Source organism: Canis aureus, chromosome 7 (genome assembly GCF_053574225.1).
Source record: "Canis aureus isolate CA01 chromosome 7, VMU_Caureus_v.1.0, whole genome shotgun sequence".
Lineage (NCBI taxonomy): Eukaryota > Metazoa > Chordata > Mammalia > Carnivora > Canidae > Canis > Canis aureus.
This window is the reverse complement of record NC_135617.1, coordinates 70,854,284-70,881,572: the sequence shown is the minus strand read 5'-3', so window position 1 is coordinate 70,881,572 and position 27,289 is coordinate 70,854,284. Positions and strand designations below refer to the sequence as shown.

Genomic DNA, 27,289 nt, shown 5'->3' with positions numbered 1-27,289 from the left:
CTTATATTCCCTTTCACTATTATTTATATTCCCCACACGAATGAGAACATATAATGTTTGTCCTTCTCCGACTGACTTACTTCACTCAGCATAATACCCTCCAGTTCCATCCACGTTGAAGCAAATGGTAGGTATTTGTCATTTCTAATAGCTGAGGAATATTCCATTATATACATAAACCACATCTTCTTTATCCACTCATCTTTCGATGGACACCGAGGCTCCTTCCACAGTTTGGCTATTGTGGCTATTGCTGCTATAAACATCGGGGTGCAGGTGTCCCGGCGTTTCATTGCATCTGTATCTTTGGGGTAAATTCAGTACAGATCTACACCAATCTAACCAGTTGAAAATTGATCTCAGATATACAGAGTTTAACAGTTTTACACTTCACCCTCTGTATTCTGATTTGTTATCCAAAAGTTGGTAAGTATACTAAGCATGAACAGAATATTTAATATAAAATGCATGTTTTATTAATTCTATCCCCCACATGCCACTGAAAGATCAAAGGTACAATTTGGCTGACAAGCATATTAGGACATAAGAAAGAAAAAAAAAACTTCAAAAATTACTCTATCCCAGTTTCCTCTCGGTTATTAACTATCATGTTACAAATATTTCAATCTTTAATCATGAAAATTAAGATGATTTGGACTGCAGTAGAAGAAATTACAGATTTGTAATAAGGAGGACAAGCCATTAAGAGAGAACAACATATAGGAGTTTGATACATAATGAAAAATGTATGGAACTTCGAAATAAAAATGGTGGGTTAACACATGTACCTACTTGAACTCTTTCTGTAAGTGTTCTAAAATAACAATGAAGGAATTTTTAAAAAATGTTTGAGCTTACAAAGCTTAAAAAGAATTAGAGAAGATTACAAACCTTGGGAGGAGTGGCTATTTAGCAGATAAATTAAGGAAGGCTGAATCCTAAATGGAGAAAGTCAAGAAACAACCTACTTTCACTACAGATTCCCCACCATCCTCAAAAAAGTTTCAGGATTTGGCAACAGCATCATTAAATAAGATGACTACTTGGTAGTGGAATTGCCATGTCAAGTACAGGAATATCTACAGCTTCACTAGGTAATGTCAAAATGATTTCCAAAGTGGTTTTACTGATAACTCTGTTATATTGGGCAATATCTCCTTTGATTTTTTTAGTTGAGTTCTTTTCTTTTGTATTGTTATAGTATCAAGGCATGGTATTATGAGGTAATCTAATCTCTGAGTCAGAGAATGTTAGGGACTTACTCTCCTTTTCTGGGCTTTGCTGTGTCATTGTCTGCAGACTAAATAAAAGTTAGGAACTATATGATTGCAAAATGTTTCTTCCACTTCCTCTGTATTTTCTATTTCTCCAAGTAAAAGCATAGAAGTCTCTTTCCTTTGGTCTTCTTACAGTAGCTACACTGTGGTGAGCATAGCATAATATATAGACATACTGAACCATTATGTTTTACACTTGAAAATAATGTGTCAACTATACTCAAAAAATTTTTAAAGGTATTAGGGCAGCCCTGGTGGCTCAGCAGTTTAGCGCTGCCTTCAGCCCAGGGCCAGATCCCAGACACCTGGGATTGAGTCTCACATCAGGCTCTGTGCATGGAGCCTGCTTCTCCCTCTGCCTGTGTCTCTGCCTCTCTCTCTCTGTGTGAATAAATAAATGAATCTTAAATATGAATAAATAAATAAAATCTTAAAAAAAAATTAAAGGTATTAAATGGAAAAGTGAAGAAACCAGAAGAAGTGAAAACTTGAAATTAATTTTCATCATAAGGTAAAGGGTGCAAATAACCTGGTCATGGTCTAGTTTAAGTAGCATCATTTGAAACAAGACCTTAGGACAAGATTAAAATTAGACATTTTTCATTCTTCCCAACATGATGATCAGAAGAAGGAGACACTGGAAGACCTTCTGTTTCTATGACTTTGGGAATGCTTCTTTGTTTCTGACAGACTTGGAACCAAAAGTACCTGAACCATTTTTTCATGTACATGATGCCCATTGTTGATAAATCTGATATGCTTTTGGGCGAATGGCCTAAGCTTTCTCAGTGTTCTGAAATGTTTCCTTTTTTCTTGAAGGAATCATAATTTCTCATAGTATGACAGTCTTCTAAGTTTATAAGTGGAACTTTTGAAGTTGGCTTTTTAAAAATTTAGTCTAGACTATATGACAATTTTTAGCTGTTTATCCTCAATTATCATAAAATCTAATCTCATGTAATCTCTTACTTTTAAAAATACTTTTTTTTTATTGATACAGCTCCTTTTGTTAGTATGAATTGGGTCAATAGTAATTCTAATTCTTTTAAGTTAGTAATAGTCAATAGTATTGGGTCAATAGTAATTCTTCTATACAGTATAGTATCTTGATATTTGATTTTTTTGCACTTTGTTGTTTTGGTTTCCCACATTATTTATCTTTTACTTTTTAGGATTTCTCTTCCCATTCTATTTGTAATATTATTCCTAATTGATTATATTCTTTTAATTTTGATACCTTAGAAGAAATATAAGCATAGTCAATTCTTTTAATTTCTTTAATTGTTCAGACTTCTAACTAAATTTTTGGATCCTGTGTGTATGATTTAGAAGATTCATAGAGGCATTTGTTAAAAATTATCCCTCTTCCTTGTATTTTTCTTTTCTTTTTTCCCCCCTTAGTTCCAACTTATTTATTTTGCTAGTTAAGGACATTCTTCTTTGTTAATGGCAAGTCAGCTGACTTGATCGAATGATAGTGCACTTCTATGTTTATTCTTTCTATAAATCCTTTGGGTTTAGTTTCAAGATAATTGAATTGAATTGATAAATAATTCAGTAACACAGTAAAATTCTTGGCTTTTCCTCCAGTGAAAAACAATGATAATAGAACTTAATTATAGTCCTGTGCATGTAGCAACATACTATTGCAGTCGACTTATAAACAAGATACTGTACTTACAAGGAGGTGGTGGAGCTTTTGCTAAAATAAAAACAATTATTATTATTATTATTATTATCATCATCATCCTAGCTGTTAAGTATACAACATATTTCTCTTATAAATATCCCTTGGGGTGTCCAAAAAATAACACTAAAAAAACACATACACTTCTATATAGTTAGTTTGATGCTATGATTCCTAGCAAGCTGGTCCTTTAGGAGGCATGTGAGATACAGTCTTAGGACTGGAGAGAACCTAAATTCATAGTTTTTTAGACTGAGTGGATCATAGTTTACTCACTCATCTGCTATGGGTCTATAAAATCCATGCTAACTGAAAAATTTTTCTTAGAACTCTACATTAAAAAGTAACTCATTCTTTTGTGCATTCCTTATATATTAAAATCCTTGCATAGCCCAGAATTTACATACATAAGTATTATAAATGAGTTCATCCTTTTTACAAAGAAGTTGATTCTTTTCCTTTAGCCTCTCAAGTGTCTCTAGAGCCTGCAAGACTCAGAAACTCTGCTTCTTTCCTTTTCAGTCTTCCTCAATTTTTTTCACTTCCACCTCTCTCCCTCATCTTATTTCTCAGCTACCCTTCATTTATTTGATTAAGAATGTATGACTAATCTTATAGACTTTTGTACTACTTAAAAGATTTTTGTTCATTAGTTTATTTTTCTGGTTTAAAATCTCATCAGAGAAAGTCTTTTTAATTAGCTTGGGGAGAAATGGAAAAAATATCAGAATCTACAGAAACTATTTTTTTGAACTATAGGAATGTTAATTGCAGCATTATTTATAATAGCCAAGATGTGGAAGCAACCTAAGTGCCGTAGATGGGTGAGTGAATAAAGATGTAATGTAGGCAGGAGAGGAAGGTGGTGACAGACTAGGAGGACCCCAAGCTCATCTTGTCCCACAAATACAACTAGATAACTATCAAATCATCCTAACTAATCCTGAGAAATCAACCCAAAGACTGATAGAACAAACCCCACAACTAAAGGGAGAGAAGAGGCCACATCAAAGAACATAGGAAATGCTGAGATATGTTTTAGAGGAGAAATAGATCCTAGATGCTATGGAAAGGAAGAAGCTGTGGTCTGGAGAAGGATGAGAGAGGAGCATGTAGGAGAGCACATAAGGAGAGCACCTCCCCAAATCCCTTGGGTTGGAAAACAAGAGGGGCTGAATTTCATGAGTTCTTGCAACCAACAAGGCTTAAAATCTGGAGTTTTAAAGATCAGTGGGCTTGGTTGGGATGGAGCCAGAGGGTACTACTGTGCTCTTCCTGGAAAGAAGGAAGGCAAACAACCTGGGGACAGACAGCATGGAAACAGTGATCTGAAAAATGCCTGGAGGGAATACAGAGGGGAGATTATTGACTATTTCAAGAGGATTTTCCAAGGGCAAAGGAGCTGGCTGGTGCCATTCCCCTCTCCTGATCCTCAGCATAAACACAGAGCCACTTATGGGAGGAAGCATCAACACTGGCTGCCTAACTTGCTCATACCAAGTTCCACACACCTGAGCTCTGGCAGGACTGCCCTTCTGAGTTAGTCAAGTCTGCCTCAGACCCATTGTGGCAGACCCCTCCCGTAGAAGATCAGTACAAACTCCTGCCCACACCATGTGTCCCTACCAGAGTTCAAAAGGGACTCAGTTCTGGTGGAATTGGTGTCAGGTTTCGTTATTTCATAAGCAGACCAGAATGCACCTAGTTAAAACTTACCACGTTCAAGTGAGGGAACAAACACTGTTCACAGCAGGTAAGGAGAGCCCCTGTAGATGGCTGACCTGAAAGATAGAGCAGCCAACATACAAAAGCAGGACACACACAGCACACACCAGAGACATTAGCTGAAGCAACAAGGCCCTGGACACTACATGACTTCTTCTTAATAAGACCAATGCTTTCAGTAGCAAGATACATAAGTGGCTTTTGTAACACAAAGACTTAGACAAAATGCCAAGACAGAAAGACAGAAGAATTTATCCTAAATAAAAGAACAAGGTAAGGCCATGGCCAGAGATCTAAGCAAAACTGATATAAGTAACATGTCTGAAGGAGAATTTAAAGTAATAGTCATAAAGATGCTTACTGGGCTTGAGAAAAGAATAGAATACATCAGGGAGACTTGTAACACAGAGATGAAAGAGTAAAAAAAAATCAGAGATGAATATCAGAGATGAATACTGCAATACATGAGACTAGAAACAGGCATGATGCAATTCACAGAAGGATAGTAGAAAAAGGAGAATGCATTAGTGACCTAGAAGACAAAATAATGGGAAACAAGGAAGCTGAATGAAGGAAAGGAAGAAGAATTATGCAAAATGAAGTTAGATTTAGCGAGTTCGATGACTCCATCAAATATAATAACTTTTGTATCTTAGGAGTCTTGGAAGAAGAAAAAGAAAAGAGTGCAGAAGTTTTATTTCAAAAAATAATAGAAAATTTCCCTAATTTGGGGAAGGAAATAGACATCCAGATCCAGGAGGCACAGAGAACTCCTATCAAAATCAACAAAGCAGGACCAATTCCAGGACATATTTTAATTAAATTTGAAAATATAGTGATAAAGAAAAAAATCTTAAAAGCAGCAAGACAAAATAAGTTCTTAGCTTACAAGGAGAAACCCATGAGGCTAGCTAGAGATTTCTCAGCAGAAACTTGGCGAGTCAGAAGAGAGGAACATGATATATTCAAAGTGCTGAATGGGAAAAATCTTTGGCCTAGAATACTCTATCCATCATGGTTATTATTCAGATAGAAAAGATAAAGACTTTCCCAGACGAATAAACACTATAGGATTAAATCAATCCTGCAAGAAATATTAAAGGGGGATCTTTGAGTGCAAAAGTGAGATCAAAAGTGACAAAGACAAGAAAGGATCACAGAAAATCTTCAGAACAACTGCAAAGCAAGTAATAAAATGGCATTAAGTACATAACTATCAATAATTACTTCGAATGTAAGTGGACTACACACACCCACATAGGGTGACAGAATGGATAAAACAAACAAGATCCACCGATGTACTGCCTATAAGAGACTCACTTTGGACCTAATGACATCAGCAGATTCACATAAGGAGGTGGATAAACATGTATCCCATAAATGGATGTCAAGAGAAAGCTAGAGTAGCAATACTTCTGACAAATTAGACTTTAAAACACACTCCAAAAAGAGATTTTAAAAAAGGCATTACATAATAATAAATGGAACAAACCAAGAAGAAAATCTAACAATCGTAAATATTGATGCCCCCAAATTGGGAGCATCCAAATGTATAAAACAATAATAATAAACATAAAGGAACACATTGATAACTACAGAATAATAGTAGGGGACTTTAAAACCACTCTCACATCAATGGATAGATCTCCTAAACAGAAAAGCAACAGTTAAGTAATGACTAAATGACACACTGGAACAGACGGATAGAACATATATTGAATATATTAATATATTATATATAATATAATTATATTTAACTACATAATTATATAATATATTAATATATTTTGAAAATACTCCATCCAGAAACAGCAAGTGCACATAGAAAATTCTCCAGAATAGATCACATACTAGGTCACAAAACAGGCCTCAACAATACAAAAATATTGAAATCATACCACATATGTATTTTGACCACAATGCTATGAAACTAGAATTCAACCACAAGAAAAAATCTTGAAAGATCAAATACATAACCTAACTTTACACCTTTACTAAAGGAGCTGAAAAAGAAAGATAAACAAAAACAAAAGCCAGTAGAAGGAAGGAAATAATGAATATTAGAGCAGAAATAAATGATACAGAATGAACAACAACAAAACCACCATAGAACAGATCAATGAAACCAGGAGCTGGTTCTTTGAAGAAGTTAAAAAAAATTGATAAATTCCTAGCCATGCTTATGAAAAAGAAGAAAGAAAAGGCCCAAATAAATGAAATCACAAAAAAGAGAGTATAAATAACAACAAATACCACAGAAATACAAACAATTATGAGAATATTATGAAAAACTATATGCCAGCAATTTGGATGACCTAGAAGAAATAGATAAGTTCCTAGAAAGATATAAACTGCCAAAACTGAAATAGGAAAAAATATAAAACTTGAACAAACAAGCAAAAAAGTTGAATACCTAATCAAAAAACACCCAATAAACAAAAATCCAGGACCAGATGGTTTCATAGGCAAATTCTGCCAAACATTTAAAGAAGCATTAATATCTATTCTTCTCAAACTGTTACAAAAAATTAGAAAAGGAAAGAAAACTTCCAAATTTATTCAATGAGGCCAGCATTCCCCTGAGACCAAGACCAGATAAAGACTTTGCTAAGAAAGAGCACTAAAGGCCAATATCCCTGATGAATATGAAAGCAAAAGTTCTCAACAAAATACTAGAAAACAGAGTCAACAATACATTAAAAATTTCATTCTCCACGATCAAGTGAGATTTATTCCTGGGTTGCAAGGGCAGTTCAATATTTGCAAGTGAGTCAACCTGATCATCACATTGGTGAAACAAATGATAAGAACCATATGATCCTTTCAATAGGTGCAGGAAAAGCATTTGACTAAGTACAACATTCATTCATGATAAAAACCCTCAACAAAGTAGGTTTAGAGGGAATATACCTCAATATAATAAAAGCCATCTATGGAAAACCCACAGTGAACATCACTCTCAATGGAAAAAAACTGAGAGCTTTCCTCTGACAGGAGCAAGACAGAGATGTCTACTTTCACCACTATTATTTCACATAGTACTGGAAGTCCTACTTCAGCAATCAGACAACAAAAAGAAATAAAAGGCATCTGAATTGGCAAGGAAGAAGTCAAACTGTTGCTATTTGCAGATGACATGATACTCCCTATAGAAAACCTGAAAGACCACCAAAAAACTACTAGAACTGGGCAGCCCTGGTGGCTCAGTGGTTTAGCGCCGCCTTCAGCCCAGGGCCTGATCCTGGAGACCCGGGATCAAGTCCCACGTCGGGCTCCCGCCATGGAGCCTGCTTCTCCCTCTGCCTGTGTCTCTGTCTCTCTGTGTCTCTGTCTCTCTCTCTCTCTCTGTCATGAATAAATGAATAAAGTCTTAAAAAAAACTACTAGAACTGATAAATGAATTCAATAAAGTTCCAGGATAAAAAATCAATGTACAAAAATCTGTTGCATTTCTCCACACCAATAAGAAAGCAGTAGAAAGAGAAATTAAGAAATAAATCCCATTTAAGTTATATTACAGAGGTAGTGATGAAAACAGTATGGCATTGGCACAAAAATAAATATATAGAACAATGGAACAGAATAGAAAACCCAGGATAGAAAACCCAGGAATGAACTCACAAATATATAGTCAATTAATTTCAAAAAGAAGGAAAGAATGTTTAATGAGAAAAAGTCTCTTTAACAAATGGTGTTGGAAAAAAAATGGTGTTGGGAAAACTGGACAGCAACATGCAAAAGAAGGAAACTGAACCACTTTCTTACAACAAACACCTAAATAAATGAAAAATGACAGAACCAAAAGGCAACTCCCAGAATGGGAGAAGATTTTTGCAAATGACATATCTAAAAAGTGCTAGTATCCAAAATTTGTAAAGAATTTAGAAAACTCAACAACCCCAAACTATCCAATTTAAAAATGAGTAAAATAATAATCCAACTTAAAATAATCCAATTTAAAAAATGAGTAGGATATATGAATAGACATTTCCCCAAAGAAAATATACAGACAGCCAACAGACAGTTAACAGTTAAAAAGGTACTCAACATTACTCATCATCAAGGAATTACAAATCAAAACTATGATGAGATATCACCTCACACCTGTCAGAATGGCTAAAATCAACAATACACGCAACAACATGTGTTGGCAAGGATGTGGAAAGGAGAACACTTTTGTACTGTTGGTGGGGACATAAACTGGTGCAGCTCCTCTGGAAAACAGTATGGAAGTTCCTCAGAAATTTAAAAATAGAACTACCCTATGGTCCAGCAATAGTACTACCAGATATTTACCCAAAGAATACAAAAATATTAATTCAAAGGGATACATTATATATATAAATATATATAATATTAAGTCATTGAAAAGAATGAAACCTTGCCATTTTCAAGGACACGGATGGAGCAAGAGAGTATTATGCAAAGAGAAATAAGTCAGAGAAAGAAATTTATCATATGATTTCACTCACATGCAGCATTTAAGAAACAAAACAAATGAACAAAGGAAAAAAAAAAGAGAGAGAGGCAAACCAAGAAACAGATTCTTAACTATAAAGGATGTTGGTTACCAGAGGGCAGGTGGGTGGGGTGATGGGTGAAATAGGTTGATGGAGATTAAGGAGTGCCTTGCTGTGATGAGCACCTGCTGTTGTAGGGAAGTGTTGAATCAGTATATGGTATACCTGAAACTAATATTACACTGTATGTTAACTAACTGGAATTTAAATAAACACCCATCCTGGGAGGTTCCAGAAGACCTATCTTTCACCAGTACTTTGAAAAATAAATTTTTTTTTATTGGTGTTCAATTTACCAACATACAGAATAACCCCCAGTGCCCGTCACCCAATCAGAAAAATACATTTTCAAGGGGAGCTCCAGCTAAAAAAAGAAATGTGGTATATATATACACACACACATAGAGGAATACTATTCGGCCATAAAAAAAGGAAATCTTGCATACACAACAGCATGGATGGACTTTCAGGGCATTATGCTCAATGAAATAAGTCAGAGAAAGACAATGTGTGATCTCACTTATATGAGGAATCTGGACAAACAAAATACTGAACTCTTGGATACAGAGAACATACTGTGGTTGGCAGAGTTAGGGAGGGGAGAGGGTAAAATGGGTAAAAATGATTAAAAAGCACAAACCTCTAGGTATAAAATAAAAAAGTGATGAGGATATAATATACAGAATGGTGACTACAGTTAATTATATTATGTGGTAGGGTCCCTGGGTGGCTCAGTTGGTTCGGTGTTGGACTCTTGATCTCAGCTCAGGTCATGACCTCAGGGTTGTGAGATTGAGCCCTGTGTTGGGCTACATGCTGGGTGTGGAGCCTGCTTAAGATTCTCCCCCCGCCCTTCACTTTCTCTCTCCAAAAAAAAAAAAAAATAAAAAAATAAATAAATAAATAAATAAAAATGATGCTCTATGGTATATTTGAAAGAACTAAGAAAGTAGGTCTTAGCAGTTTTCATCACAAGGAAAAAAAATGACCACTCTGTATGCTGATCAATGTTAACGATACATATTATGGTGATCATTTCAAAAATGTATACAAATATCAAATCATTATATGGTATACTTAAAACCAATACCATGTTGCATATTAATTATATCTAAGTTAAAAAAACACTCGAGCCATAAATTCCAGACTATTATTTAAGCTAAAAGACATAATAATTCAAGAAAAGAAAAACACTTACCAATTGGTTCAGCAAATCCTGATTGAGAAAATTATTGTCAGTTTTAATTATAATGTCATTTATTATCAGATTAACAAACAATTATTCTATGGCTATCTGGACTATGTTTGAGATTATGGCCATAGATACATAGTTGGTAAATATATTTTCAGAAATTATTTTCTTTTCCTTTGTTTTATATTCTTAGAAATTCCCAAAATGGAGTTTTGGGCTAAAATACATTCATAATCAATTACTTTTGGAAACTTGTTACTTATCTTTATTTTTATTTATTTATTTATTTATTTATTTATTTATTTTATTTTTATAATAAATTTATTTTTTATTGGTGTTCAATTTTGTTACTTATCTTTAAATCTAGAAGTAACTAAATCTAGAAACGTACATGAAAAAACTTTTTTTTTCTATAGCATCTTCAATTTGTTTATGCTCATGGAATACACATTAAGAAATACATCATAGTAGTTAAAACTGGAATTCATTTAATGACTTTTGAGGCTTAAACATTTTCTGAATGTTAAGTTTGACTTTTGGATTAATTAACTGTACATGTTCTTCTACCATTTGCCAATAGAAAAGCTGCTGACCTATAAAAAATGTCACAAACATTTTTGGTAGGTCAAACTTGCAATAATAATATTTACTGTATCATTTCTACATAGTTGATGTTGTTGGTGTCCTTGTTGTTTTCTAAGGGAAGACCTGGATGGTTGGGGGTAGGATCTCCTTACTCTGATAGAAGAACAAAGCAAATGATCTTTCTGGAGCTTATTAAACTCTTATGTTATTGCCTTTTGCAATCAGTTTATACCATTTTTGAACCAATCAAGGAGTTATACCTCTTAATCTCCTTTCTTATTACACTTTTATTAACTTTTCCCATCTCTTTGCTTATGCTTATGAATATCACATTGGATTCAGATTAAAGACTGGTTTGATAATGGTATTTTGGTTAGTGAGTATAATGTATTAATTTTTGATTCTTAATCTTTCATCAATTATTTATCTATATCACAAAGAGAGAAATTGTAGAGATATATTAGCATTGAGGTTTTAAACCACTAACACTATGATAGCAATAGGGAGCAAAATTAGCTTACATTCTATGGATTTTAGGATTTCAAAAGGAACTTACTAATGGATGATGTAGGTTCTTTAAAACAGAAGGAAAAATAAGACATGAGTAATGTGAAGTATATAAAAATATATCCAGTAAAGAAACTTCTCTAGGTTTTGAGTTAGAACAAAATTGTCACTTATGCAATTTTTAGAAGGTGCCTCCAAAAAGAAAAGTCAAGGGAATATCAGTACAGTTGAAACTATTTGTGTTTAATGAAAGATCATTTTAATACCTGATTAATCCTGGATATTTTAATGTTTGGCTTGAAGGACCTCTATTGAGACAGGTTTTTTTGTGTACTATATCTTTCTTATCCAGGGCAAAGAGATTTTCAAATCTTTTAGGAAGGTGGTATGATATTACAGTAGTATCTATCACTCTACTTTTCTTTCAAAACTCAACTCTTGTCTTCTTTACAGTTTCCTTCTACATTTTGTTTTGAAAAGGATTTTTATTTATTTTGTGATAGTCCTATAATAAATGCTTTTAAGCTTTCCTCCAAATTGTCAGTAATCTCTAAAAAAAGGCTCACTAATATGAGGGGAACACAGAAAGTGAAATAATAACATTGAGATTTGCAAATTTGATTACGGCTATGGCTGGACTTGTTTATCAAAAGATCCTTATACACATATTTTTCCAGATAGTATTCACAGAAAAGTAACTTACTGGAAATGTTCTGAACAGTTCCTGAAAAGCAAAAATAAATAAAGAATTATTTGACCCACAATCATAGGCCTACCCAAAATATTTATTTGTCTTATATTAAAATCTAGTTTTCAAGGCATCTATGATGACCTTTGATTTTGGAAGTTCTAGCAGAAACATAGGTCTATGGATTATTCTTGCATTCACCTCCTCCTAAATTGTCTATCCTTTTACTGACATTTAGTGTACTGTGTATAAAGTTTATACATCTCTTTAGTTCTTTCCTCATTCCCCATTCCTTTAATTCAATGACTGATTTCCTCCTTGGTCAACTGCATTTCATTTAAAATGTTGGTATTTTTTTCTGTCCTAGTATGGACATTTACTTATTTTTTTTAAAGATTTTATTTATTTATTTGAGAGAGAGAGAGCAGAGAGCACAAGTGGGGAGGAGGAGAGAAGGGCAGAGAGAAAGGGAGAAGCAGACTCCCTACTGAGCAGGAAACCCAACACAGAGCTTGATCCCAGGACTCCGAGATCATGACTTGAGCTGAAGGCAGATGCTTAACTTACTGAGCCACCCAGGCACCCCAAGGACATTTACTTTTTTTTTAAGTAGACAAATCAGAGTTCTTGATATAACAATACATTTCTCCATTTATTCTTTCTATAAATCAATTGGCTTCTATTAAAAGCTAATCACTGATAACTCTAAATTAGCTTTTGATCTTCTGAAAATGATGCAAAACTTACCTCTGGTTGCTGAATATCTGCCTAGAATAAAACATAAGCAAGTGAGTGTGGTGTAGTTTGCTAACATGCTTGATAAGAAATTTGTTTAGGCTTAAATTATCTTCAAGCAGTAAATAATATCATGTCATTTATGTTGATTAAGTTACCACATGCCCAGTACTTATATAAGAGCATTATGTGATTGAAATTATTTAATCTTCAGCAGCCCTATGATGAAGATTATGTGCATGGAAATTACCCACGATCACACAGCTAATAATTAGTGCAACCAGGAGCTGTCTCCAACAATCCAGGATCTAGTCCTGCTTTGAAAAACTGTTTTTTGGTCAATTTAACACCATTATGTCTGAGTCTTTAGATGTTCTTCCCTCACCCCTTAATGTTTTTTTTTTATTTTTTTTAAAATTTATTTATTGAGAGAGAGAAAGAGAGAGAGAGAGAGAGAGGCAGAGACACAGGCAGAGGGAGAAGCAGGCTCCATGCAGGGAGCTGGATGCGGGACTTGATCCCAGGTCTCCAGGATCAAACCCCAGGCTGCAGGTGGCGCTAAACCGCTGCGCCACCGGGGCTGCCCACCCCTTAATGTTATAGTCCAATTTCCCTTGTTTTCTTTAGTGGTAACCTGGAACTGGAATCTAGGTTTGTTGTACTCTAGAGTCTTCATGTAATTCAATCTCTTGATCTCTTGCTTTTTTTTTTTTTTTTTTTTTTTGGACAGGAGATTCCTACAAAAGGAATTAGCCATCTTAATAAATTATTACATCAATGTAGTAAGTACTTTAATAGAATTGTGGATAAGTGCTTTAGGAACACAGAGAAGTTCCTTCTTCTCAACTTGTCTGAAAGAGTTGATATATTTGGGGAATTGTTTTTCATTTCTTTGTTTCCCCCCACATTTTGGTAATTGTTAAGCCATTCTCATATGGAAGAGAGCCTGGTTATAATGGAAGGATGTTTCTTTAACAGAGGACAGGGAGGGGATACAGCATGGTACAATGGGAAGAGCATTGGTAGATGCATTAAAGGAAAAAAGAAAGGTAAAAGTAATGAAAGAAATTGTAGAAGAATATTTTCATGAAGTTGTGGTTGGGTAAAAACCAAACCACAATGTGAAAAATTGATATATTTGATTGAATCAAGTTTTAGAGTTTTTGTTCAATAGAACACATAATAAATGGATTTTAGAGATAATGACAGACTAGGAGAAGATATTTGCAATATTTAAAATCTGGAAAAAAATTGAGATGTATAAGTGGCACCTGAAAACCAATGGAAAAAAGACAAAAAATCCAATAGAAAAGTGGTAAGTGACATGAATTAAAGCTCACAAAAAAGGAAAACTGAATGATTAACAATTATGTGATGAAGTGCTAATGCCCATTGGGACTAGAAATGTATAAATTAAAGCCACATTGATATACTCTTCCTTCATCTGAATGCAAAGTTTGCAAGTGGTATGGTAGATATTGGTAGAAATGTGGGTTGACAGTCATGGATGGCAGGTGGGAATAGAAATTGTATAGTGATTGTGGAAATTATCTGGCATATGCTTTATGAGCTAGAAATCCCTTTCCTTGATATAGATCTCAAGGAATTCAAACTTAAGTCCAGAAGGGATCACTTATCACAATGTCAAATTACAGTGTCTTTGTGACATTAGTGCATTGGATATTATGATGTGTCTACCATCAGGGGAATGGAATTGTAGGAGAGGCATTTTCTGCAATACTTTACAGAATTAGAAGCAACATGTGGGATGTATATATAGCAATATGGACAGATCTTTAGAGGTATTAAATGCAAAAAAGGAGAAGAGTAAGATGTAGTTGATGAAATTAAACACACACAAATCAATGTTACAGGTTATTTAGGGTTATTTTTTTAAATTTTTTTATTTATTTATGATAGGCACACAGTGAGAGAGACAGGCAGAGACAGAGGCAGAGGGAGAAGCAGGCTCCATGCACCGGGAGCCCGACGTGGGATTCGATCCCGGATCTCCAGAATCGCGCCCTGGGCCAAAGGCAGGCGCTAAACCGCTGAGCCACCCAGGGATCCCGGTTATTTAGGGTTATAAGAATAGTTAAGGACAAAAGTTGGTTACAGAGCAGTTGCACATCCTTGTGAAAGGGATGGAACTGCAGGCTGTGGATGAAAGGGGAAAGTTAAAAAAGCAGAAAAATGTGAATTTAAAACAATGATTATAAGGACACTAGCTAGGCTTGAAAAAAAGTATAGAAGACACTAGAAAGAGCATCTGGTGGCTCAATGAGCATCTGCCTTTGGCTCAGGTCATGATCCCAGAGTCCTGAGATCGAGTCCCACATTGGGCTGCCCACAGGGAGCCTGCTTCTCCCTCTGCCTATGTCTCTGCCTCTCTCTCTGTGTCTCTCATGAATAAATAGTTTTTTTTTTAAAGAAGGCACTAGATAATCCTTTAATAGAGAGATAAAATAACCCATCTAGAATAGCTGAAATTAAAACGCTATAACCAAGATACAGTCCCAAGTGGAGGCTATAAAAATGAGGATGAATGAAGGAGAAGAAAAAAACTATGGAAAATAATGAATCTGAAAGAAAGAGGGAAAGAAAACTATTAGGCCATGAAGGTAAACTTAGGAAATTCAGTGATTCTATAAATAAAATAATATCGATATCACAGGAGTACCAGATGAAGAGCAGGAAAAAAGGGCAGAAGGTATATTTGAACAAGTTATATTTGAGAACTTCCCTAATCTGTGGAAAGAAACAGGAATTTAAGTCCAGGAGGCACAGAGAACTCCCTCAAAATCAACAAAAATGGGCCAACATCAGGACGTATCATAGAGAAACATGAAAATTACAAAGATAAAGAAGGAATTCCAAAAGCAGGTTGGGAGGGTAGACACTTAAGGCTGGCCTTTTATGTGGAAGATATGTCCACAGAGACCTGGAAGGTTAGAAAGGACTGGTAGGATATATTCAGTGTGCTAAATGGAAAAATTATGGATTCAAGAATACTTCATCCAACAAAGATGTCATTAAGAAGAGAGGGAGAGAGAAAGTGTTTCCAAGACAAACAAAAACTAAAGGAATTAGTGAACACTAAACCAGCCCTACAAGAAATATTAAAGGGGATACTTCGAGGAAAGAGAGAGTTGAAATGTAACAAAGACCAGACAGAGACAATATACAGAAACTGTGACTTTACAGGTAATGCAGTGGCACTTATCCATATCTTTTACTAATTACTCTCAGTGTAAATGGATGAAATGCTCCAATCAAAAGACAGAGGGTATCAGAATGGATTAAAATAAAAAACAAGACCCATTGATATGCTGCTTACAAAAGACTCATTTTAGACCCAAGATAATTCCAGATTGAAAGTGAGGGAGTGGAGAAGAATTTACCATACTAATGGACATCATAAGAAAGCTGGAGTAGCAATCCTTATATCAGACAAACTAGATTTTAGATCAAAAACTGTAATAAGAGATGAAGAAGGACATTATATCATAATAAAGGGGTCTATCCAACAAGAAGATCTAACAGTTATAAATACTTATGCCCCTAATTTGGCAGCAGCCAATTATGTAAATCAATTAATAACAAACTTAAAGAAACTCATTGATGATAGCACAACAATCGTAGGGATGTTAACACCCCACTCACAGCAATAGACATATCATCTAAGCAGAAGAAGGAAACAAGGGCTTTGAATGACACACTGGACCAGACTGCCTTAAAAGATATATTCAGAGAATTTTATCCTAAAGCAGCAGAATATTCCTTTTGAGTGCACTTGGAACATTCTCCAGAATAGATCACATATGTCACAAATTAGTACTCAACTGGTACAAAAATACTGAGATCATACCATACACATTTTCAGACTATAATGCTTTAAAGCTTGAAGTCAATCACAAGAGAAAATTTGGAAGGACATGGAGGTTACAGAATACATGGAGGTCAAAGAATAACTTACCAAAGAATGAAGAGGTCAACCAGGAAATTAAAGAAGAATTTTAAAAAATACATGGAAACAAATGAAAATTAAAACATGACAGTTCAGAACTATTGGGATGCAGCAAAGGCAGTCCTAACAGAGAAGAACATAGCATTGCAGGCCTTCTTCAAGAAACAAGAAAAGTCTCAAATACACAACCATAGCTTACACCTAAAGGAACTGGAAAGAGAACAGCAAATAAAGCCTAAACCCACAAGGAGAAAGTAAATAATAAATATTAGAGCAGGAGTCAATGATACAGAAATGAAAAACAACAACAACAAACAGTAGAACAGATCAACAAAACTAGGAGCTAGTCCTTTGAAAGAATTAATAGATTAATAAACCCCTAGTCGGGTGTATGATAAAGAAAACAGGACACAAATATATAAAATCATGAATGAAAGAGGAGAGATCGCAATCAATACCAAAGGAATACAAAAAATTATAAGAGAATATTGTGAAATTGAACTCCAATAAAAAAAGAAAAAAAAGAAAAAAATATTGTGAGAAATTATATGCTAACAAATTAGGCAATCTGGAAGAAATAGATGCATTCCTGGAAACTTATAAACTAAACTGAAACATAAAGAAATAGAAAATCTGAACAAACCCATAAACAGCAAAGAAATTGAAGCAATAATAAAAAATCTCCCAACAAATAGGAGTCGCTGGATGCCATCCCAGCAGAATTCTACCAAACTTAGAAAAATTAACATCTACTTTTTGAAAACTGTTCCAAAAAATAGAAATGGAATGAAAACTTCCAAGCTCATTCTATGAAGCCAGCATCACCTTGATTCACAGTTCACTAAAAAGAAGAATTACAGACCAATATCCTTTATGAACATGGATGTAAAAATTCTCACCAAGAGTGAGCTAATACAATATAACAGATTATTCAACATTGTCATGTGGGATTTATTCCTGGGCTGCGAGCGTGGTTCAAAATCTAAAAATCAATCAATGTGATATACTACGTTAATAAAAGACAAGACAAGAACCATAAGAGCTTCTCAATAGATGCAGAAAAAGCATTTGACAAAATACAGCATCCTTTCTTGATAAAAACTTTCTGCAGTGTAGGGATAGAATGAACATACCTCATTATCATAAATGCCATATAGAAAAGACCCACAGTGAAGATCATCCTCAATGGGGAAAAACGGGAGCTTTTCCCATAAGATCAGGAACGTGACAGGGATGTCCGCTCTCACCACTGCTATTCAACATAGTACTGGAATTCCTAGCCTCAGCCATTGGAAAACAAAAAGAAATGAAAGGCATCCAAATCAGCAGAGAAGAAGTCAAATTTTCACTCTTCACAGATGACATGAAACTCTATGTAGAAAATATAAAAGACTTCACCCCAAAAATGCTAGAACTCACTCAGCAAAGTGGTAGAATTAAAATCAATGCACAAAAGTATGTTGCAATTCTATACATCAACAATGAAGAAGCCAAAAGAGAAATAAAGGAATTGATCCCATTTATAATTGCACCAAAAACCATAAGATACCTAGGAATAAATGTAACCAAAGAGGTAAAAGATCTGTACCCTTAAAACTATAAAAAAAAAAAGGAAACTATATGTAAAAAATTTAGGAAAACACAAAGAAATGAAAAACATTCCACACTCATGAATTGGAAGAACAAATATTACAAAAATATCTATACTAATCAAAGCAATATACACATTCAATGCAATATAGATAGATAGATAAATAGATAGATAGATATAGATATCTAGTAGTGCAATTGCTAGGTCATATTAGAGCTCTATTTTTAACTTTTTGAGGAACCTTCATACTGCTTTCCAGAATGGCTGCACCAGTTTGCATCCTCATCAAAAGTGTAAGAGGGTTCCCCTTTCTCCATATCCTTTCTAACATCTGTTATTTCCTGAGTTGTTAATTTTAGCCATTCTGACCAGTGTGAGGTGGTATCTCATTGTGGTTTTGATTTGTATTTCCCTGATACTAAGTGACATTGAGCATTTTGTCATGTATCTGTTGGCCATTTGTATGTCATCTTTGGAGAAATGTCTTTCATGTCTTCTTCCCATTGCTTTTTTTTAAAAATTTTTTTAAAAATTTATTTATGATAGTCAACACAGAGAGAGAGAGAGAGAGAGAGAGAGAGAGAGAGAGAGAGGCAGAGACACAGGCAGAGGGAGAAGCAGGCTCCATGCACCAGGAGCCCAACATGGGACTCGATCCCGCGTCTCCAGGATTGCGCCCTGGGCCAAAGGCAGGCGCCAAATCGCTGCGCCACCCAGGGATCCCTTCTTCCCATTTCTTGACTGAATTATTTATTTTTTGGATGTTGAGTTTGTTAAGTTCTTTGTAGATTTTGGATACTAGCCCTTTCTCTGATAAGATATTTGCAAATATCTCCCCCCAATTCTGTAGGTTGCCTTTTAGTTTTGTTGATTTTTTTCCTTTGCTGTGCATAAGCTTTTTATCTTGATGACCCACCGCATTTATTCACATTTTTCTTTCTTGTCAGGATCACTTTTAACATTCTTTGGGTTTTATATCTGTTTTTCTTTTCTTTTCTTTTTTTTTTAAGATTCTATTTATTTATTTGAGAGAGAGTGAGAGAGAAAACACAGAGGGAGAGGCAGAAGGACAAGTAGCCTCCCTGCTGATTGCAGAGCCCAATGTGTGGCTTAATCCTAGGACCCTGAGATCATGACCTGAGCCAAGTCAGATACTTAACTGAGCCACTCCGCTGCCCTACATCTGCTTTTCTAAATAACATGTTTATAGAGCTTCTTCTTGACTTCCATCTTAATTTTTTACTTCTTACCAGGCTTGAAAAATTTTTAAAAATGTTTTATTTATTTATTCATGAGAGACACACACAGAGAGAGGCAGAGACACAGGCAGAGGGAGAAACAGGCTCCATGCCGGAAGCCGGATGTGGGACTCGATCGCAGGACTCCGAGATCACGCCCTGAGCCAAAGGCAGACACTCAACCGCTGAGCCACCCAGGCGTCCCCCAGTCTTGAAATTTAAAAAAAAAAAAATTAACTGCGGCATAGTTAACATAGAGTGTTGTATTAGTTTCAGGTGTAGAATATAGTGATTAAACAATTCTCTACAATACTCAGTGGTTATCACAATAAATGTACTTTTAATCCCCTTCTATTTCACCCATCCCTTTACTCATCTTCCTTCTGGTAACCATCAGTTTGTCCTCTATGGTTAAGAGTTTGTTTCTTGATTTGTCTTTTTTTCCTTCGTTCATTTGTTTCTTAAATTCCACATATGAGTGAAATCATATGGTATTTGCCTTTCTCTGACTTTCTTCACTTAGCATTATAGTCCCTAGATCCATCCGTGTTGTTGCAATGGCAAGAGTTCATTCTTTTTTATGGCGGAGTAATAGTCATTGTATCTATATACCATATCTTCTTTATCCATTTATCTATTGATAGACACTTCTTCCATAATTAGGCTATTGTAAATAATGCTGCCCTAAGCATAGGGGTGCATGTATCTTTTTGAATTTGAATTAGTGTTTTTGTATTCTTTTCTTACCAAGCTTTTTTATCTCACTGTCTCCCCCTTCTCTCATCATAAGCATTCCTTCATCTGATCCTCCCAGTATAGTTTGTTCCAATTTTTATGGAAATTAATTCATTCAGTGATTGATATGTTGTTACAACCCAACTTGCCTCCACAGCTAAGGCATATGCTGTGCTGTGGTTATATTGTGCTTAATGTACAACTCTTTGTATTTCCTGTACTTAATCTTTTCCTTTTTTTTCTAAACAGATTGCTTAGCTGGTCCTTTAGATTTATGCCATTTTAGGGCCTTGGTTACTACTTTCTGTGCTCTGGAGTGCATGAAATGAGTGTAATTGAACTGTTACCTCCTCCTGAAGCTCTCTTTAATAATTTTCTCACAGGTGGTTTTGCAATTAGAGAGAATAAAAGCCTGAGTGAAGCAAAAGAAGCCTTTCACATCAGTAGGAGACTAAAGTACAACAGAGATGAAACTTGAAAAAGGAACTGAGTAATGGATCATGGGGTCTTAACTACTGTGCAAACATAAATAAAGGCCCACGTGTAGTTTGCTTGAAGGGAGATTATTCTATTCTTCTCAAGAATTCTTTCCAGGGTAATTTTTAAAATCAGAAATAATAATTGGAGCAAAATAATTTTTAAACAACTAGGAGACCAATTTAGATATGAGAAACAGAAAAGGAACTTATGAGTAATTCTTTAGTTTTAACTGAAATACAAATACAAATAAGAGAAATAAATGTCATTCTATGGAGAGGAGAATACAAGTCTCTTAATAGTATGTTTTCAGCAAAATGCAAAATTTACATTAATATTTAAAATAGATTTTTTAATAATACATGTGTTTGTATATCTTCTAAAAATTAAAAGTTTTATTGGCTTATTATGAAATTAGCCTCTTGGCTTACTCCTTTCTCCTTTAAACCCCCAATTCCCTCCTCTTAGAGACAAACACTTCCAAATCTTTTAGATGTTTTGTTTTTTTGGTGTCATTTTTGTTTTTTTTTTTACTTAAAATTCTTAAAATGTTATTTTTTCAAATTACATACTATTTATTGATTTACTATTATGCATGATGTGGCTTTAACCTTACTCTGCTTCTCCTCTCTTTTTCTTCTGGTGTCATCTAGTCACAAATTTTGGTTAACTCAATAGTCAGTGTTACTGTTATTTTATCTATGTGAATACTCTTCACTCTTCAGCCAAAAGTATATTTTGATCACGTTGTCTTTATTTTTTAGTAATTTTTAAAAATTTGGTGAAGTTAATCTCTGCCTCTCTCTGTTTCTCTCTCTCTCTCTCTTTTTTTACTGTACTTAGTTTATCTGTGTGAACTTATGCCCCATGTTATCCTTCTACTTTAATTTTAGTGGTATTTCAGGGGAGATGAGAGGAAAATATATATGATTAGACTGCTAAGTTAAACCTGAATACTATTTTAATGCCTTTTCAGTTCTGTGACTGAAGTTGATAAGAATCAGAGTTCAAAATTCAAATGTACAAGTCTACAGAATATCACAGATAAGGAATATTTGGGTAGGTTCTAAACTAAAATATAAACAAGTAAACACAATATTGTGATTTTCCCAAGCATAGAATGTAGTTTTCTCTAATGATAATTTATGGTAAAAATTATGAAGTACAGTATAAAATTCACCTGATTTCAAAATTATTTAACTTTTATTTCTGTGATAGTGACAAATGTAAAAGGTTGTATTCAATTAACTTTACAGACCTAGAGCAACAACAACAAAATCCAATTTTTCCCCATTCGTCTGTAAGTTTAATTCTGTGTGGGCAAAGAGAAGCACTTTAATTTTTTTAAAATGTGTTTTGCAGCATATATCTCATATAATTCTATCTTTAATAAATTTTTGTATTAAAGTATAAATACAGGGAGAATAGTACCCCAATCAGAAGTATGTCCATCAATGAAGTATTCCAATGTGAACATACCCATTTAACCTCCACCCATATTTAGAAATAAAACATTAACAGTAACTCAACTCTCCTCGGGCACCTTCAAATCAATGACTCCACTCTCCTTCCCCTAAAAGTAATAATTAGTCTGACTTCTAAAACCCCAAGTCTTGAACTTTATACGAATGCAATTTTGGAGCGTCTTTTCCCCTTAGTTCTAGCATCTTTCATTTGACATTAGGTTAATGAGATTCTCCTGTTATTTCTTTTTAGTACAGTTTATTTTCATCATGTATAGCATTCCACTCTATGAATATACTGTAAATCCTTTATCCCTTCTACTGTTGATGGACATATGGGTTATTTTTAGTACTTGACTATTATGAATAATGCTGCTTTGATCATTTTTGCCCATTTATCTTGGTGTGCAATGTGTTTACCTACAAACTTTGGGTAAATCTAGGAGTAAAATTTCCTGGTCATAGAGTGGTTTAACTTTAGTATATAATATCAAACTTTCTATTTCAAAATAAATACACCAATTTATACTTCCATTAGTAGTAGTTTCTACTGTTCCCCATTCTCACCAACATTTGGAATTGTTAATATTTTTTATTTTAACCATCCTTAAAAGTAAGGTATTTCATCATGATCAATATTTGTATTCCCCTGATGGCTAAGCTGCTAAGCACCTCTCCATTTTCTATTCTTTCTTTCTTTAATTTTTTTTAAAGCCCAATTGGATATCCCCTTTAAAATTTTTTTTTTAAATTTATTTATGATAGGCACACAGTGAGAGAGAGAGAGAGAGAGGCAGAGACACAGGCAGAGGGAGAAGCAGGCTCCATGCACCGGGAGCCCGACGTGGGATTCGATCCCGGGTCTCCAGGATCGCGCCCTGGGCCAAAGGCAGGCGCTAAACCGCTGCGCCCCCCAGGGATCTCTCCCTTTTTTAAAAATAAATTAATTTTTTATTGGTGTTCAATTTACCAACATACAGAATAACACCCAGTGCTCATCCCGTCAAGTGCCCCCCTCAGTGCCCGTCACCCAGTCACCCCCACTCCCCGCCCTCCTCCCCTTCCACCACTCCCAGTTCGTTTCCCAGAGTCAGGAGTCTCCATGTTCTGTCTCCCTTTCTGATATTTCCCACACATTTCTTCTCCCTTCCCTTATATTCCCTTTATTATTTATATTCCCCAAATGAATGAGAACATACACTGTTTGTCCTTCTCCAATTGACTTACTTCACTCAGCATAATACCCTCCAGTTCCATCCACGTTGAAGCACATGGTGGGTATTTGTAGTTTCTAATGGCTGAGGAATATTCCATTGTATACATAGACCACATCTTCTTTATCCATTCATCTTTCGATGGACACCGCGGCTCCTTCCACAGTGTCGCTATTGTCCCTTTTTGTAAAGTACATTTTCAACAACTCTCTTGGTGGTTTTTCTATTGAGTTATTTATCTTTTTCATACTGATTTATAGGATCCTGTGTGTTGTGGATAAGGCTCTTTTTTGGGTGTATGAGATACATTTTTTCTCCAAAACTGTGTCTTGCCCTTTCACTGTGGAAATGTTGTTTTGTTTTGTTTTTTTGATGAACAACGTTCTTAATTTTAATGTATACCAACATTACTTTTTAGGGTTACTTCTTCTTGTCTCCTACTCAAGAGAACCTTTTCTTTAAGGTTTTATTCATTTATTCAAGATAGACACACAGAGAGAGGCAGAGACATAGGCAGAGGGAGAAGCAGGCTCCCTGCAGGGAACTTGATGTGGGACTTGATCTCAGGACCCTAGAATCACAACCTGAGCCAAAGGCAGATGCTCATCCACTGAGCCACCCAGGTGCCCCCCTGCTCAAGAAATCTTTACCTAACTAAGGTCACCAAGATATTCTCCTATGTAATCCTTCTGTAAGTATTTTTGTTTCACTTTTCACATTTAGAGCTAAAACTGGCTAGAATTGATTTTGTGTACAATTTTACTTACAGAGTGAGTGATCATCTTAGTTTGCCTGGCACTCAGAGGAATTCCTAGGATGTAGAAATTTCAGTGCTAAAACTAGAAAAGTTCTGAGCAAATGAGATTATATTAATTAGGGGTCAAGTTTTATTTTCCATATCGTTATTAAATCGATCCAATACTATTTATTGAAAAAAAGACTCCTTGCCTCGATACTATGCAGTAACACCTTATTCATAAATAAGTTTCCAGATATTCACGAATTGTTTCTCAATCCCCTACTTTCTTCTTCTAAACCATTTGTCTGTTTTCATTCCAATAGTAGTCTGTTTTAATTACAGTGGCTTCATAATGAGACAGTCTAAGTTTTCCTGCTTGTTCTTCTGTAAGAGTGTCTTGTACTCCATGATTCTTTGCTTCCCACTCCCCCTCCTTTTTAATAAGTATGTTTTAGAATCTGTCATTTGTGATCAAAACAAAACTTTGGCTTTTGATTACATTGAATCTACAGCTTAAGTTCTGAAGGATTATCATTTTAACAATACTGAGTTTTCCAGTTGATGAATATGACCTATTTATTTGTCTTCTTTAATTTCTCTCTCTTTTTAAAGATTTATTTATTTATTTGATAGAGAGTGAGTAAGCCAGGGGAGGAATAGAGGGAGACAGAAAGGAAAAGAGAATCTCTAGTGGACTCCCTGCTGAGTGCAGAGCCCAAAACAGGCCTCAGTCTATCATGATCTGAGCTGAAACCAAGAGTCTGCCGCTCCACAACTGAGCCACCCAAGGAGAACCAGTGTTGTAGTTTTCTATGTAGAAAACTTGCACATCTTTTATTAGGTTTATTTCTTGGTATTTATCCCTTTGATGCTGCTATACATGGTAATGTTTCTTAAATTTTCATTTTCTAATTTTTCTTTATGTGTATAGTTGTGCATAATAACTGCATTTAGTAACATTGTTAAATTCTCTTAATAATTCTAACAACTTATCTTTGGAGTCTTTTGGATTTCTTGTATGCGTAATCATATCATCTGAAAAAAATGAGTTTTTTTCTTTCAAATGGCAATGCCTTTTATTTCATTTAAAAATAAAATCTTATTGAATGGCCCAGACCTCCAGTTCTACTTTATTAGAAGAGATAATACTGGCCATCCTTGTATTTTTCTTTTATTTCTAAGAAGAACTTACATATTTAAAACTTAAAATATGAGATTTCCTGAAATATTTTTAAACATACTTTTCAGATTTAGGAAGCTCTCTTTCTAGTTTGTTAAAAAGTTTTTTTTTTCTTAAATCTGTGCTGTATTCGTTTCTATTACTTCTGTAACTAAATGCCACAAATTTAGTGGTTAAACAACACAGATGTATTATCTTATAGTTCTGGAGGTCTGACTCCAAAATCAGACTGAGTGCACCACAGTTGCAGTGTTGGCATGGCTGTGTTCCTTCTGGAGGCTCAAGGAGAGAATCTGTTTTCTTGTTTCCTTCAGCATCTAGAGGCTGCTGGCATACTTTGCCTCTTTGCCCCTTCCTTTATGTTCAAAGTGCATCATTCCAACCACTAGATATCTCTCCTCTGACTCTGAGAGGCCAACCTGGATAACTAGGTAGGCCAACCTGGATAACTCAGGCTAATCTTTTCCTCTCAAGATCCCAAACCGAATCACATCTGTAAAGTCCTTTTTGCCATATAAACTACCATATGGATTCCAGGGATCAGGATATGGAAATGTTTGGGGCAAGGGGGAGCATCATTCTATCTAACATAGGTGGTGAATCACATTGACTGATATTTTATATAAAGCAATTTTGGATATTGAAATAAATCTAATCTGGTTGTGACAATGTGACAGAAAATATACTTTGTAATTTTTGCTCTTTGAAAATTGTTAAAGCTTGATCTATGACTTAGAATGTGGTCAATTTTTAAAAACATTCTGTTTACATTTGAAAATTATACATCTGCTATTGTACAATGTAGGATTCTATATTCCCTTATGGTATCGATTTTTATTTATTTATTTATTCATGAGAGACAGACAGAGAGAGAGGGAGAGAGGCAGAAACACAGGCAGAGGGAGAAGCAGGCTCCACACAGGGAGCCCGACGTGGGACTCGATCCCAGGTCTCCAGGATCAGGCCCTGGGCTGAAGGCAGCGCTAAACTGCTGAGCCACCCGGGCTGCCCCTCCTTTATGGTATCAAATTTGTTAATCATTTTAAAGCTTTTATATTCTGTGTGTGCCTGTGTGTACTTACTAACTAGTGACGGTGAAAAATTTAAATCTAAATGATTATAGATTGCTCTCTTTTCATGCTTTCATAGTTTGTTTTATCTATATTTGAGGCTATGTTATTATATATATAATTGAGCCTTGAACAACCTAGGTTTGAATTGCATGAGTCCACTTATACATAGATTTTTTTCTCTTTGCTTTATTGTTAAAAATATTTAATTTTCTAAAAGATCACACAAAAGCTGGGAAGAGAAAGAAGGAGGTCAACTAGCCTACATTAAAATCTGGGCTGAGGAAGGACAAAGAGCTACCTAAGGAAACTGATATCTGGAGCAAACTCTAGAGCTTGAAATGGCTGCATGCCAGGGGGACCAGCAGCCTGGGTCAGTCACACTGATGAGCACCAGCAGGGTGCAGTGGGCACATCAAAGTTGCTGCACCAATTATTCCTCCTTTTCAGTAAGGGAAAGCAGGAGTTCAGTGTTTAGATATGATCTTGATGGTCTTCGGGCCCTTTCTGGTCTTCTTCCAGTTGCTACCATTGAATTCCTCAATGACCACACTCCAGGTGATGCCCTCAATTTCAGCATGTGAGGTATTGAAAAGCCTCCAGGGTCTGAGTGGTGAGTGGAAAAGCTCTGAACATCCCATCTCTTACACAGAAGGTGTGCTGTGCTTTCTGTGTTGACTATGTATGTAGTTACTCTCT

The 27,289-nt window shown here is 35.1% G+C and overlaps 1 protein-coding gene across 1 annotated transcript in view; it reads right to left on the bottom strand.

Annotated features, from left to right (window-relative positions):
- The window catches only part of TSBP1 (testis expressed basic protein 1), a 194,843-nt gene that overhangs the window by 42,316 nt on the left and 125,238 nt on the right, over nucleotides 1-27,289 (bottom strand). Inside the window, exons 30-34 of the mRNA XM_077902617.1 lie at nucleotides 12,929-12,949; nucleotides 12,197-12,217; nucleotides 11,543-11,560; nucleotides 10,408-10,425; nucleotides 2,959-2,979 (exon numbers count right to left, since the gene is read on the bottom strand). Of these exons, the coding sequence (XP_077758743.1) occupies nucleotides 2,959-2,979; nucleotides 10,408-10,425; nucleotides 11,543-11,560; nucleotides 12,197-12,217; nucleotides 12,929-12,949 (99 nt within the window). The remainder of the gene's footprint in view (nucleotides 1-2,958; nucleotides 2,980-10,407; nucleotides 10,426-11,542; nucleotides 11,561-12,196; nucleotides 12,218-12,928; nucleotides 12,950-27,289) is intronic.